General features: G+C 42.0%; 1 protein-coding gene across 4 annotated transcripts in view; it reads right to left on the bottom strand.

The window, feature by feature from the left end:
• Positions 1-15,127, bottom strand: part of pak5 (p21 protein (Cdc42/Rac)-activated kinase 5) — a 124,024-nt gene that overhangs the window by 19,491 nt on the left and 89,406 nt on the right. For all 4 annotated transcript variants that reach the window (XM_078173671.1, XM_078173672.1, XM_078173670.1 and 1 more), the window contains one exon: positions 5,689-6,528. In XM_078173671.1, coding sequence (XP_078029797.1) covers positions 5,689-6,528 — 840 coding nt within the window. The remainder of the gene's footprint in view (positions 1-5,688; positions 6,529-15,127) is intronic.

Here is a 15,127-nt window from a genome sequence, read left to right as displayed (position 1 = left end):
AGGAGTGTGTGTGTGTCTGTGTGTGGCCAAGTCTCCGTGCTGTCTACTGTTACATCCCCACCGGCTCCCAACAACGGCAGGGAAAAAGAGGGATTTACTTCAGTGGTGTGAGTGGGCTGAATGAGGGGCAGAGAAGAAAAGGCAGAGAATGAGAGACGAGAGAGAGGGGTGGGTTTGTTACAAGGTCCATGAGCCGAGAAGAATAGTGATTTTTAAGCTGCCAGATGACTCCTTGTTTTTTCTTTTTTCTTACCACTGCTGCAAAATCTCCGAACATCACAAGGCAAATTAGGGAGCACTGATTCCTCAGCCCACCCTTCACTACGGCCTATATTCAATCTGATTTAAGATGAAACAATACATAAAACATCAAATCAAACATTAACAATATAATCTGATGGAGTCTGACATTTTTGGACGAGCTTTGCACGCGGCTGCATCCTGTTAAATCATCACATTCCCTTCACATACTGTACATTCTCAGTAAACCAAATGTGCCTCCTCGAGCACGACGACTCCATAATAATAAACAATATGTAAGAAAACTGACCTTCCCCTGCATCACTTCCAATTCTGCTTCTCTTGCATTCTCCATGGCTGTTTTTTTTTTTTTTCTACGACTGGCTATTTACTGAAGCATGCAGGTTAAATGGTTTTTCATCAAGGCACCCTGGGATCTACATCAGCAAACCCAGTTTTCCTCTCAGCTCCTGGTCTCGCTACGTGTGAAGGAGGGATGGTGGAGAGCTGTGATAGCGGCACACACACCTCTATAATGGGCCTAATGGGGCACTGAAAGCTGTGGAGAATGAGTTAAAGAATATATAAAGAAATGATATGAACAGCAGCTCATTGAGTGACCACTCTTTGTGTGATGAACCCCTGCTGCTGGTCTGACTAGCACTGTTCGCCCCCTACCACTGTATAACTTATCTAATATCTTCTACTGTAGCAAAAAGACTTCTGTATAATAATACTGGTATAAAAGAATCACCAGGAGTAAATTATACTGGAAACATATGGTTATATCACACAGCCACTAATGCATTGAGGGTTTGTTTGCTCTTTTTGTGGAGTCTCCGTGTGGAAGAATCTCTTGGGTATCTCGGTCTCTCCCACTGCTCCACTGGAGCACATCACAGGCTGCACCACGCTCCCCCAGTGCCAAACATACTTACAGTGCAGCGGCCAGATGCATAAAACTCTCTGATTAACAGTCTTTTTGTCAGATTTATAAAGCTGAACCTGCGAATGTTTCTGTTTTATGTATCTCAATCATTTTGGTGCCGGGTGCATCCCCATTTCCACTCCCATAGTTTGCCAAAAATGGATGTAGAAACACCCCTAAATGTACATTTGCATTAGGGCTGCCCTCTAATAGTCGACCAAACGTTAGTCGACCAGAAAGGTCATTATTTTAATTGAAACTCTATTAGGGAGTTGCGCCTTGTGAAAATAAATCAAAACCTATATGACTGGATCATGTGTGAATTTAATTTGAAAGGACAGACACAGGAAGTGGCCACAGTGTGGGATCATTTTGAGAAGGTGAAGGACGAACCCAACGTTATATGTAAACTCATCTTCATTGGTCGACTACAAACATGACGTATCATCTGAAACATGGAAGTAGCTACATGCCCATTAGCCCACAGCGTCATTAACAGGCGGCTCGCTCAGTGTGTGACGTGCACTTGGAGATAAAATATAGGCCTATATTAATGAAGGTTCATTAGTACGGTTTTGTATTTCTCTGTAATGTAGCACATTGTTAACAATGTTACTGATACTATTCTTTCTCACACCTTCAACTCAAACCATTGTGTTGGCCCGCCCAAAATATATCATTTAATTATTAACTTATTATTGTAAACATGCAGGCGACTAGTCCACTGATGGCTGGAAATGATCACTGTTGGGCGACTAGGAAAATTATTGTAGGGGGCAGCCCTAGTCTGTACCAATAATTTATTATGTTTTTGCAAACCATCATCATGGTTAAATCTCAGTCATCATTACCACATTCTCGGAACCCATCGGCTGTATTCGGCGTCTGACTTCCGGCAGATGGCGATACAGCCTCTGGGGGCAGACCCCCGATTTTTCGGCATTCCAGTTTGATTTGGGCGGAGGAGGAGAATTTCCGTTTCCGATTTCCGTTTATATATAAGTAAATATGCTGAACCACTGCGATGGATTCAGAGTTTGCAGTGACTCCAATTATGTTCCGCCTCGTTAGTTCACCACACGGACCGTTAACCTGGCAACAACTGCAGCCGGCTCAAACGTGATTGGTCAATATCACACACAGCCTACAACCGGAAACCAAGGCTCTTCCGCTCTTCTTCCGGAGGCAAGATCTCCGGGGTTCGCCTACAGACTCTACATTCACTGAATGTAGAGTCTGTATATAGAGACTATCATTACCATAAACATCAGAAGGGTGACCAATGACTCAATCATAGCCCACATGTGGAAACTGACTTCACAAAGTGCTTCACTATTGAAAATAAAATTACTGCATTACTACGGACTGCAAAAATAATAACACAATTGTGAAATTGGTAAACAACCTACAAACAATGTAAGCCGTCTTTCAACTTGTATCCAGTCTCACTCCTATCATATCACCTGCTGCTATCTCGGCTAAGACTGTGAGTCCACTGGTCTGAAGTCTGCGTGAGGCGCGCACATTCTCACTGACATTCTTCCTTTATAAATATCAGTTTACATGTGGGAAAGGCATGTGCACAATTTTTGTATGCATGCATCGCTTATACATTTGGCCCCAGGTGTGTTATAGTCAGTGGGAAGCTATAAGCTTGGAAACAGACCATTAACATCAAGTCATGTTGCTGGGCAATTTTACCAACAATCAAAGTGCTATTTTTATATTTCCAATTTTTTCTTAGGCCACTAAAATTTTATTATTTCATCACCTTGAGGGTGTGAGCTGCATTATCTGCTGGTGACATCCCTGGTTAGGAGCACCCAGGATACAGTGATGGTTGGAACGGGTTAAGACTTTCGTTCTCTACATGTAGAATACTGTAAGTAGCATCTTGGCATCATTTGCAAACACAATACTTTTATGCAGATGACATTCAGTTGTGTAAATATAACGATTCTAAAAAATTCGACCTGACCTAAAGTTGTCTACTTAAAATTGTCATTGAGTAACAGCAACTTTTTGACAATCAATGATCTATTTAATAGCTGTAAACATTTCTGGAATTTGTTGTAATTATAATCCTAATTATTGCCATTATTGATTTTCCTTGATAGCTGAGATAAACAATGTCATAATTGTGTATACATTTTTTAAGTAATGTATTAAATAACTAATGTTTACATAAATAAATAAAACAAATGTTTTAATCTGTTGACAACCTTGTTTATCAATACTTTTATCTCATCTCATAGTACTGTGATTCCTTCCATTGTAGCCCAAGTCAATAATCATTCTGTTGTTTGAATGTAGATGAAAGGCTTCTGCACAAATCTTAAGAGCAAGACGTGTTTGTCCAACTTACATCTCTCTTTTTCATTGTTATCATTATTATTTTTTTGCTCATGACACCTCAGGAACATTATGCCCAAGAAACTTAAACTATATAAATCCATATCATCTTGTAAATTACTCCTTTAAGTGTACTTTAGTGACTAGAATGTTGCTTTTTAATAATAATAATGCTCTTTTTAATGCTCTTTGCCCCTTTTCATATTGTTTTTGTACTTTTAGGTTCACATCATTGGATCTTACCAAAACTACACAATTCATATCAATATATTGCTGATGAGTTCTGCTCTGGTTTAGTCTTCTTCTGGTATTTTCCTTTTCTTTTTCACTTTCTTCCTGCCATGTCACTGCCTCTCACTTCTTCCTTTGTTCCCTACATTCCTCTTTGTCTTGTCACTGTAACTCTTCCTGTGATTCAGAGCTTTCTGGTCGCTGGTCAGCATGAGCATTAATTGATCTGTGTGCAGAGACAGTGGTGATTCTGTATGTGGCAGCAACTGCCTCCTCCAGGGAAGAGTAGATTAACAACTGACACAGTCTATCTGGCAGGAGGGCCAGAAAAAAATGTATAGAGTGAGAATAGAGAGACAACTAGAAACACAAGCCTCGTTTCCAACAACCAGTCCTGATCAGTTCAGTTTGTTACACATTAGAACAGTTAATTTTGAGTTTTCATTGTCAAAGATGTGGATGTTCTCTGGATGATCAGTGAGATGCAGACATTCTTTGTATCGCTGGTGAAGAGGAAATACAGCGAGAATTGGATGGAAGCAGCCATTTAAAGGATCTGAAAATCCCACCTTTCAGCATGAAAATCCATTATTTGACCCTGTAATGCATTTTTATCCCATCCATGACCCTTCAAGTGGACAAAAATGTCCATTTTCTAGAAAGTGTCCGACAAAAGGTCACAGGGGGGTGATTTTTGTGGGATAAAATGCATTACAGGGTCAAATAACGGATTTTCATGCTGAAAGTTGGGATTTTGAAATTTCACCCCACATGCAAAAAATCACCCCCCTGTGACCTTTTCATTATGTCTGTGAGGGAGTTTTGAATTTTGAAAATGGACAAAAATGTCCAGGGGTAACACAAGGGTTAAGAGCTCAATCGCATCACAAATAATCTTACCTTTATTGTTTTGATCTCACTGCCTCTTGACTTACACTGTTTGTTTGCTTTTCTCACTTCTGTTTCTCTTATCGTGCGCTGTGCTGAGCTGCCAATAAGTGATTTCATTCACTGATAGGTTCCGCCATCTCTGATGCTGATTCAGAAAACTAGCCAACAAGGGCCAACATGGGCCAACGGTGTGAGACATAACGCACATAAAAAACATAACCTGGACTTCTTTCATCCACTTCAGCAAAATTTCCAGACTCCGCCCAACACTGTCTTAGTCCAGCGCTGAAGTCTTGGTCAACTCTGTTGGTTCAAATCACTCAAAACTCTGCCGCCCCGATCATTACCCACACCAAATCATCTGACCACAATATCCCCATTCTCATCTAGCTACACTGGCTCCCTGTTCAGTACCAAATTGATGACAAAAACCTCCTGCTTACCTTCAAAGCCCTCACTTACCCTTCGACCTTCTGACCCCCTCCCGCTCCCTGGGCTCTTCCTCTGCTGGTCTCCTGACCATTCTCACCTCATGCCTCAGCACCATGGGTGCCAGGGCTTTCAGCTGCACAGCCCCCAGGCTCTGGAATTCCCTACCTCCACACATTTGACAGTCTGACAACATCACATCCTTCAAATCCCTTCTCAAACCCCACCTAGAACAGATCTAGGGTTTAGGTACATGTCTGTATGGGTTATGTACGTCTTCTAAGGGTACTATACCGCAAGTGTTTGGTGGAAATAAGGCTATAGAGAAAGACATAGAGACCAAAAGAAAGAGGAAAAGGACTGTGGACGGGAGGTGGGATTCAATATGGGGATACATCTGTGTAATTTTCCCTGATATGTTTCTACAGGCCTGTCAGGGGTGTGCGGAGCACTGTGTTAAAACATGCTTCCCAAACAGGCACTGTGGCCATTTGGTAACGTGCTCTGCAGTTTCTAGTAAACACTGTCAAAGTCTCTGTTGCGACTATTTTCATAGATGAACAGATTTCTATTACAAGTGGTTGCTGGAATACATAGTTTTGTGTTTGGTGTATTACCTTAGTTAAGGTCTGGGAGTTAGCGAGACTCTCAGAGAGGCGAGGGTAGGTGTAGGAGCTGTATGGATGGGCCTGTGGAGGGTTCTTGAACGCCCCGCTGGCCGCGTAAGGGACATTTGGCTCCTGCAGCCCAGAGCCTGACCGAGATCTCTGCCTTATGGCCGGCGTGGGGCTGGTCTGCGTCACATAGGAACTCTTGGGCCGCTTTTCGTACTCGTCCCGCAGGCCGCCGTAGCTCCACTCACTGTCTGGGTAGTTGATCTGCTCGCTGTGTAGCGAGGCACGAGATGGCGTGCCTACCGAAGTGTCCCTGTAGTCTTGGCTGGATGAGCCACCCACAGACGCCCGATAGTAGCCACTGGAGCCCACACCGCTCCCCACCGTGGAGGCCACCTCATCGGCCGAGCGCCCTTTGCTCTCCAAGTAGGTGTGGTAGTCCGGGGGAAGCTTGCCATAGTCTGATTTTTGGGGCATGGCGTCCGGGTAGAAGGGGCTGCGTATGGGGTATGAGTGACCATTCTGCTTGGTGAATCGATAGTGCCTCCCAACTGCCCAGTCCCCATCTATAGAGAAGCTCGGCTTGCTGGGATCAAGAGAGAAGTCCCTGCTGGAAGTGTCTAGGTCACAGGAGTAGCGGGAGTAGTAATGGCTGAATCCATTCTCCTCTGGGGCGTTGGGATGACCACTGCTGGAGGGTTTGGAACTGCTTCCAGCCTGGTGGGGGCCTGGGGGGCTCTCTTTACGCAGGGAGTTGGAGCGCGTCACTGAGATGTTGTCAAAGTCCTCCAGCAGGCCGTTGATGGAAGCATCTTTGGGTGGGCGGTTCCCTCGAACAATGGTCTATGAGAAGAACAAACACATTTACACTTAACATACAAGCGTGTGTGCTGCCTGAGTGTTTGATGGAGGTAGCCCTGATACTTTGGGTTGCAGTACATTCAATTTCAGTTAAATCATTCCTGGCTGAAAAGTGAATGAGATGAATTGAAATTCCCGTTCAATCAGTCCACTAAAAACAATTTTCAGGCTGGAATTTCAATTCATGTATATCAGGGCTTTGTGACAAGTATGACATTAATCATCACTTGCGTAAATGAACGTCGGTATTTGTCATCTGGACAAACGGCAGGCATCGGTCTACACAACCACTAGTTGTTGTGAGCTGGGATGCAGCTAGAGAATGCATGGAGATACATGGCGGGATCCCTCAGATGCTAAAAGGGAACCAGCAGTGGATTGAAGGAGCTAATTCCTGCCCCATTTCCCTCGTAACAGATTAGCTTCATTTTCAGTGGGCTGATCAGGATACATTAATAGTCGTGATGTTTGGTTTAGCGCTCGTGAGGTGCTTGAGCACACCAGCATGCGCTCGCACACACAAACGGAGAGTGAGTGAGGAGGAGAGGGAGACTGAACACACATGCTCACATCTGCTTCAAAGCAAAGGCAGCTTAAACATCAGGGGTGCTGCTTATCCCCTCCTACCTTGTGCTAAGCCCTTTACACGGATGTGTCGTGAGTCATGGGGAACTGGTGCTACAGTGGGACTCACTGAACTACGCTCTGTGCGTGATGTGCGTGCCCATATGCTGTTTTTGTGGGGTGGACTGTGAGGATCACCACCTCCATACAGTGAGAATCATGATAGATGCACAGCTTTTATCTACCTGTCTGTGTATGAGTTGGACATTACAGGAATCGCTGCATTAGAACAATGGAAACATGTTGCGTGACTGCTGAGTGCTGAGAGGAGGCTGAGCTGTGCGGATTATTGTTTGAATTTCTTATATAATCTATCCGAGTGCTTTTTGTGATGATCAAACAAAACTGCTAAATTTTATTTTTGTATATCTGACTGTGTTTCTGTGATGTTGTCGTTGCATTAGAGCCTCTAAGTACCTCAAGTATCAAATCCATCCAGTCAACAGCTCCTGATCTGTTACATTTTGCACAGTCTCAGTTGTTCTACAAATCCTCATGTGCTTTTACATCACCACTTTCCATCCTGGATTAACATCCTTGGTGTTCTTCATGAAAGTGCCCATCATACTTTAGGCATTTAGTGAATTTGCGCCCTGATGTTTTTATGGTCTCAGTCAGTTTTCAGCTCCCTATCCACACACATTACCCGCCCACCTGTCAGTGCTAACTCATGTGGCTTTCACAAGCCTGCGGAAATCCCCCAAAATTAAAAAAAAACATTACCTAGAGTATCATAAAATGAACTGGTTTGTTCAAGCTGTAGCAATCATGGAGTACAATAAAGACGAACTGAATTCAAGTAGCTAAATGAGCTAACCTAGCATGCCTGTTCCACAGGGGTGGCTGTATAATTCTCACAGAGGCAGCCATTATTAGAAATGTACTGTTGTTACCTTCAGACCAAATTACACAAAATAACAAAGTAGCTTACCATAATTGACCTTTCGCTAAGCACTGTTACAATCATTAAAAAGCAAAAGCAGCATGTGTATACATTCAGTAGGCTATATCTTCAGTAGCTAGCTAGCTAACCCTACACTTTTCAGGGATTGATTTTGGTTTTGGAACAGGGAAGAAACGTATCATCATTAATACACGATGTTCCCCAGGCACAACATTTAGCTCCAAATCCACAAAACCAGCCTGAAAATGAAGGCATTAGAGTCAATGGAGCACAGCTGTGTTGCTGTTGTACCCTGGTCTGAGCCGGCCTGATGCTACGTTATGATTGGCCAGTCTGTGTCCAGAAGCAGGACTTAGTGAAGGGTCAATTATACAAGTTAATCTACATTTCACTTACACTGGATAATTATGGACAGTTTGGATCCTTGTGCAACTGCATCGGAAAAAATCAAAGACTAGATAAAGCAAGATTTTCTCCAACTAGATAGATAATTGTTTCTGGAGCACAGACAAAGACAGAATGACTGCTCTAACCTTAATGGGACAGTTCACCCAAAAGTCAAGAATACATGTTTTTCCTCTTACCTGTAGTGCTATTTCTCAATCTAGATTGTTTAGGAGTGTTTGAGATATCAGCTGTAGAGATGTCTGCCTTCTCTCCAATAAAATGGAACTAGATGACACCCAGCTTGTGGTGCTCAAAGCGCCACTGAAATACATTTAAAAAAACTCAACAGCAATGTCTCTTCCCAGAAATCATGACCCATTTACTCAAGATAATCCACATACCTTGTTGTGAGTTCATGTAGGAACTATTTTCTTTCTACCTAACTACACCTGCCAACTGTATCACTGCGCAGAAGGAAACGTGCATCTACTCAGGGACGAGAGGCTCGTGACAACATGAGATGTAAACAATAACGGCGTCCTCCTAGTTCCATTGCACTGCAGATATAATTTGATTTTGGGATGATCTGACCCTGTTACTCCCTGTTTCTGATAACTTGGAGTCAAGCCACAAATTTTGGTGCTATCTTGGACTCGGATCTTGGATTTAAATTTCAATAGTCACAAGAAATCAGTTGCATAATCTGCTTATTCCCATCTTAAAATATTACAAGAATCTGAGTAGTGATGTTAAAACAGCAGGACTTAGAGAAGATTACCCATAGCTTTATTTCCAGTAGACTGGATTACCACAATTGCCTTAAAGGCATAAAAAAACAACACAAAAAGCTCGTCTGCAACTCTAACTTATTCAGAATGCCGCTGCCAGGGTCCTGACAAAAACCAGGAAGTACAACCGTTTCACACCAATTCTAAAATCCTCACACTGGCTACCAGTCACTCTGACACTTGGCATCAAGGTCTTGCTGTTCGTCTACAAATTACTTTGTGGCTCTGGACCCAAATACATCTCTAATATGCTTGTGCCATACAAACTTCCTAGAACCCTGAGTACATTTGGACTAGCCTGGTAGTTACATTACGCAGTTTTTTGTTATTATGCAACACAGACCTACGACATGTTACTAGACAAGCCCTAACTCTGACCACTTTTAAGTCTCAAAGACCCAGTGAAACTGAAGTTAGAGCATCATTAGCATCTGTACTGTGTCATATTTCCCAGTGAAACAGAATATTTAAGCTGTGTGCAACAGGGATTTAAACTTTTCCTTTGCATTTGATTGGACTACTAAAAAGTAGGCAGGCTTAGAATTTAGCACGATACGGGGCTATATCAGAAAGGGCTGCTGAGCGGACTGGTGGCTCCACACACACCTCCCTCGATGTCAGATCGGCAGCAGGACAAGTGAGAGATGAATGAATTAGGCCTCAGCCACACTGTTTTGGTTTTGTCCACTGATATCCAAACACACATCTGTTCTTATCTCTCCCTCCATATTGCTCTGTTAGGTACTACAACACACAAACAGTGAAATGCGGTTTTATATGGGCAGTGTGATTAGGTAGTCGCCCAAAGTCTGATTTGATTGGATTAACTTTTGTAAACACCCCTCAGTGCAAGATGAGTCATCGAACATTTGGAACAGTTCTACCTTTTATAGAAAGAGAAAAGACAGGAATATGGAATGATCTGCAAAAGACCTTAAACTCGGGCACTCTGTCAACTTTATGGCTGTTTAAATGCCGTATTTCTGATCTTGTTTTAATTGAGTGTAAATGCTTTTAACTACACACCTACAGTACACCTTAGCATGTTTATTACCCTGTATTTCCACTTTTAGTGATCATTTCCTGCTGTTGTTGTCTTGTATGATTTCATATCTGTTATAACTGGTATGCATGATGGTTGTTTGTTTGCTTAGTGATTGTTTTTAGTGTCTTTGTTCATGCTCAGCATCACTGAAAATGAAGATGTTCCTCAACTGATTTCCAGAGTCTCAAATAAAGGTTTGAAAGGTATTTTTCATGAAAAAATATTCTGATACTATTTATTGGACATGTATTTGGCATATAACAAGAGATAAATGATCAGTTAAAACAGGGACACAAGATTAAACTGGGAAAATGTATTTTTCAGCTTGCTGGGTCTTGACGACTTTTAAACTGCCCTAGGTAACTTTTACAGTTTGTATCCCTTGTATTGCCTGCCTGTCCCTTCGCGCTTTTTAATTGTAAATCTTTTACCTTTGCTGTATTTCCATTACCCTGTAAAGCACTTTGAATTGCCCTGTTGTATTTAAGTGCGCGATACAAATAAAGTTGCCTTGAGTACTGCACACACTGACCACAATAAGAGACACTCTGGATACAGCGGATGCCGTATGTGATGACTTAAACTAACCACAATTCACATGGTCCTTTTTATTTTCACTGTAGTGATACACATCTAATGTTAATTCTGCTGACAATAGTAAACCCATTATATTATTTGCATATACAGTATACTTGTTAGTCATGTCCACCTCTGAAGGTGTTTGCTGAACGTTACTCTTAGACCCTATATATATACCACATCAGCAACTTCTTTGACAGCGCTCATGCCTCGCTGTCTGTCACATAACTGTCATTCTTGTCTCCGCTGTAGTTCGTCCATGTCAAACATGTGCTGAGGCAGAGTCTCAGAAAAGCCGGGATAATCATCAACTCTCAGCAACATTGTGCTGACACGGGGACACATGTAGACGCCTTCGCTTAGCTTGCTGCAAACTGTCACTGCAAACACTCCGCTCTTCTCATCTCATCTCATCTCATCTATCTCTGAGATTGTGTCTCAACAAGGAAACAACAGTTATTAAAGGCTGTACGATCACTTATGATTAAGGACACACCCTATAAGAAGGTCTGAGTTTTGCCCAAAAATAAATTTCTGACAGAAGTGTAAATCAAATCTTCCTTGCTGCCTGATTCTTCCACATTTTAAGCCACCATGTCGGCGTGGCTCTAGGGACGTCAATGTTTGTCTGTTGGTTCACCACTTAAGTCAAGATTGAAATATCTCAACAAACACTGGATGGATTACCATAAAAATAAGTAAATATATTCAAGGTCCCCAGAGGATACATTCTGATGACTTTGATAATTCTCTGACGTTTGATTTATGACCAAATACCTGCTAAACTAATGCCATAATCAGCAGTCTGTATTTTTTGTTCAGTGCTGAATCAAAATGTTAGCATGCTCACAGGCTGAACCAGACAAAATATTACCTATTAAAGTCAACATGTTAACCTTTTGATTGTAAGGATTTTAGAAGAATTTAGCTAAAAGGTGGGATTTAGTGGCATTTGGCAATGAGGTTGCAGATTACAACTAACTGAATACCCTTTCCAGGTGTGTAGACAACCAGTGGTGGCCCTCAGGCAACATAAGAACACGAAAGGCCCTCTCTAGAGCCAGTGTTTTCTTTGTCCATTCTAAGCTACTATAAAAACATGGCAGTGCAACATGGAGAGGACCCATGAGGCATTCATTTTAAGGTTACGAAAACAAACCAATTCTTAGTTTCAGGTGTTTACACACTAAAGATAATTCATTGCTGCCAATAGATCCCCCCAAATCCTACACAATGCTCCTTTAAGGCACAGCTGTGTGTCAGTAAGCCTTATACAGCCACAAGCATGGTTTGTAAAAAAAAAAAAACATACCAAACTAATCCTGCATTCATGCGATGTCGTCAGAGTGGGAAGAACAAGAAAAGCCCCCTTATTTAGACTTGGAAAGGTTCACGTATTATTTTCATTTTATTGTTAGCCCCAGTGCTAACCTTGTAGTCACACCAGATAAATAATCTTAGCAGGCTGTTCTCATGCACTGTTTGTACCAGAATTTGTATCTAACCCATGTAATCATGAACTTGTAATTCATGAATAACTCATGTAATCAGGAAGGCTGCGATCATGTGACCAATGCGCTGACAACAGTGAAAAATTAAAGTAGTGTAAAGAGCAAAAGTCAGGCAGGTTGAGGCGGTGGATGGGTCAAACAAACATAGGACTTTATGTTAAGTATGAAACCTAACCTATGTAACTTTCCTTTGAGTATGTAACTCTACTTTAAGTTCATATTGTGACTATGCCTTTGTGACATTGTGGGGTGGTAATTGTTAGGTGTCACACAAACTGCTGTATGTGTATTTTCCAACATATTCTAACTCCCAACTCGTCACATATCGCCTCTTGTTCACTTGTTCAGACTTTTGACGTCTACATGACGCGCTATGTATCCTTGGTGTGTCTGTTGTTGGAGTTCTGAGACACTGTGTCAGTTTATACCTGTTACATGCATTGTGTCTTTTCCAAATACATTTCTGTTTTCACAGGAAATGTACAGTTGCATATTCTTAGCCTCCTCTGCTCTGCAATATACATAACATAGTCTTTTTCAAAATAAACTTACGTCAGTAAAATACCTCATACTTAAAGGGAAATTTCGGTTTATTTCTGTCTCCTATCGTCCTAAATTTGTTTCAAGTGACTAATGACATAAAAATAATAGTTAGCATCTTAGCCGTTAGCCTAGATACAGCCGGGGCGCATAGTAGTGTCAGACCTGTTAAAACGTAAGTGAACGGGCAACCGTCAAGTGCAAAGTTAGTCCACTAAACAAGCTTTTTTTCCACAAAGACCACCTCATATCGTTAGGATAAATGTCAGAGAACATATAGAAAACAACATGTAAACGTGTTGTCTTACCTTACCGGTGTGCTGCCATGTTTGTTTACCATTTAGCTCTGCTTTCCAAAGCACGGCCGAAATATATCTCGCGATCTCTAGATAAAGCCCAGCTGGATACTACTCCAGGTGGAGGTGTCTCGTCCTCGGTCACATCCAGACCTTGAAAATAAGGCTGCAACCGGTCCCATTCCTTGCAACAGAGGCATTCCTCTTCTGTGGGCACTGGGGCACAGCATTCACAGGTACACCACCAATCTCCAGAGCTACGCAGCCTTGCAGCAGCCATTCCTCCTCTCTTGTCCTCTACCTGTTGCTCCTCTCTCTCTCTCCTCCTCCGTTCCTCAATTTCACGAAGCTCTTCGTCAGTGTATTCTGGCTCAAATAAATAAGGGCGGCCATCAAACTCTGCAAAATCAAATTCCTCCTCCACAAAGTCGAAGTCTGGCAAAAAGTCAGCCATTATTCTATAAATCATTCGTAAAATAAATGAATGAACTTTTCAGGCTACTGTCCGGTTCTGCCTTCCAGCTGTTGCTGCTTGTTCTCGCGAGATTTCAGCCACGCTTTGCAAAGCAGAGCTAAATGGTAAACAAACATGGCAGCACACCGGTAAGGTAAGACAACACGTTTACGTGTTGTTTTCTATATGTTGTCTGACATTTATCCTAACGATATGAGGCGGTCTTTGTGGAAAAAAAAGCTTGTTTAGTGGACTAACTTTGCACTTGACGGCTGCCCGTTCACTTAACAGGTCTGACGCTACTATGTGCCCCGGCTGTATCTAGGCTAACGGCTAATATGCTAACTATTATTTTTATGTCACTAGTCACTTGAAACAAATTTAGGATGATAGGAGACAGGTTGAAATAAACCAAAATTTCCCTTTAAGTTTATTTCCTTGTGCAACAAACACACGTGGTTAGGTTTAGAAATAAACATCATGGTTTGGCTCGACATTCACACAGGAAGCAAACACCAGGCTCCTGGGTGAAAGTCCAGTATTTGTTAGACCCATCCACCACCCCTCCTGCCCTATAGGGACTTTCTAGCTCCTTAAATAACATTGTTGTCCAGCAGTGTTTTAAACTGATGCTGTCCAGTGGCTTTTCTCATCGGTGTCTGACGCAGAAATCACTGGCAAAGCGGTGGTATTTGACAACTTCAGAAAAAGTCGGGTTGCATTTTCCTAAGATATTATACAAACTGTGGTGTGAGAAAACGCTGACCTAATTAGCTACTTTTGTTGTGTAACATATTTTTAAGTTTGTTACCAAGTACAACAGATACAAAAAGTGTATAGCTTTAATAACATTAGCTGAAAAATACTTTTTATCTAGTGGGTGAATCGATGTCAGAACGTCTCCGTCTCTAAATTTCAGGTTTGAGGCTGATGTGAACGTAACTACGGTTTAAACAATATGACATGAACAGCTTAGGGCTCTGTGAATCTATGCACACCCACTTATTAGAAAGGAATCCTTAAAACTAGCAATGAAATGAGTCATACAGAACAAGCTCATGATAGCAATTTAAATAAATCGGGATTGCTATAGCAACTAACACTTTTCTTTTCATTTCAACTTTCTTTTTTTTTTTACACAACTTTCCTATGTCTAACATACCTTCTTCTCGTTTTGTGCTTTGTCTACAGAACTGAATGCAGTTGTTTCAGACTTAAATAAAGCCTCTGCACAAGCCTTTACTATTACTGAGGCTGTTTCTTTCACACATCATCTCTCTTTTCTATTTTGTTACTTGGTGCACCCCCCTCTCTCTTTAACACTCCGGTTGCTCTCCTCTGTTTGAGAGCTATAGGCTGTTTGGTGCCGTGACCTGGAACCCAAGGTGAAATGGCCTATAAAAGCAGCGAGTAAAGTCTAGCTGAGAAGCAGAGGCTGCAGGACGGATGGTCT

The sequence above is a fragment of the Epinephelus lanceolatus genome, chromosome 13 (assembly GCF_041903045.1).
Source record: "Epinephelus lanceolatus isolate andai-2023 chromosome 13, ASM4190304v1, whole genome shotgun sequence".
Lineage (NCBI taxonomy): Eukaryota > Metazoa > Chordata > Actinopteri > Perciformes > Serranidae > Epinephelus > Epinephelus lanceolatus.
The sequence above is the reverse complement of the archived record's forward strand: the minus strand, read 5'-3'. Positions and strand labels throughout refer to the sequence as shown.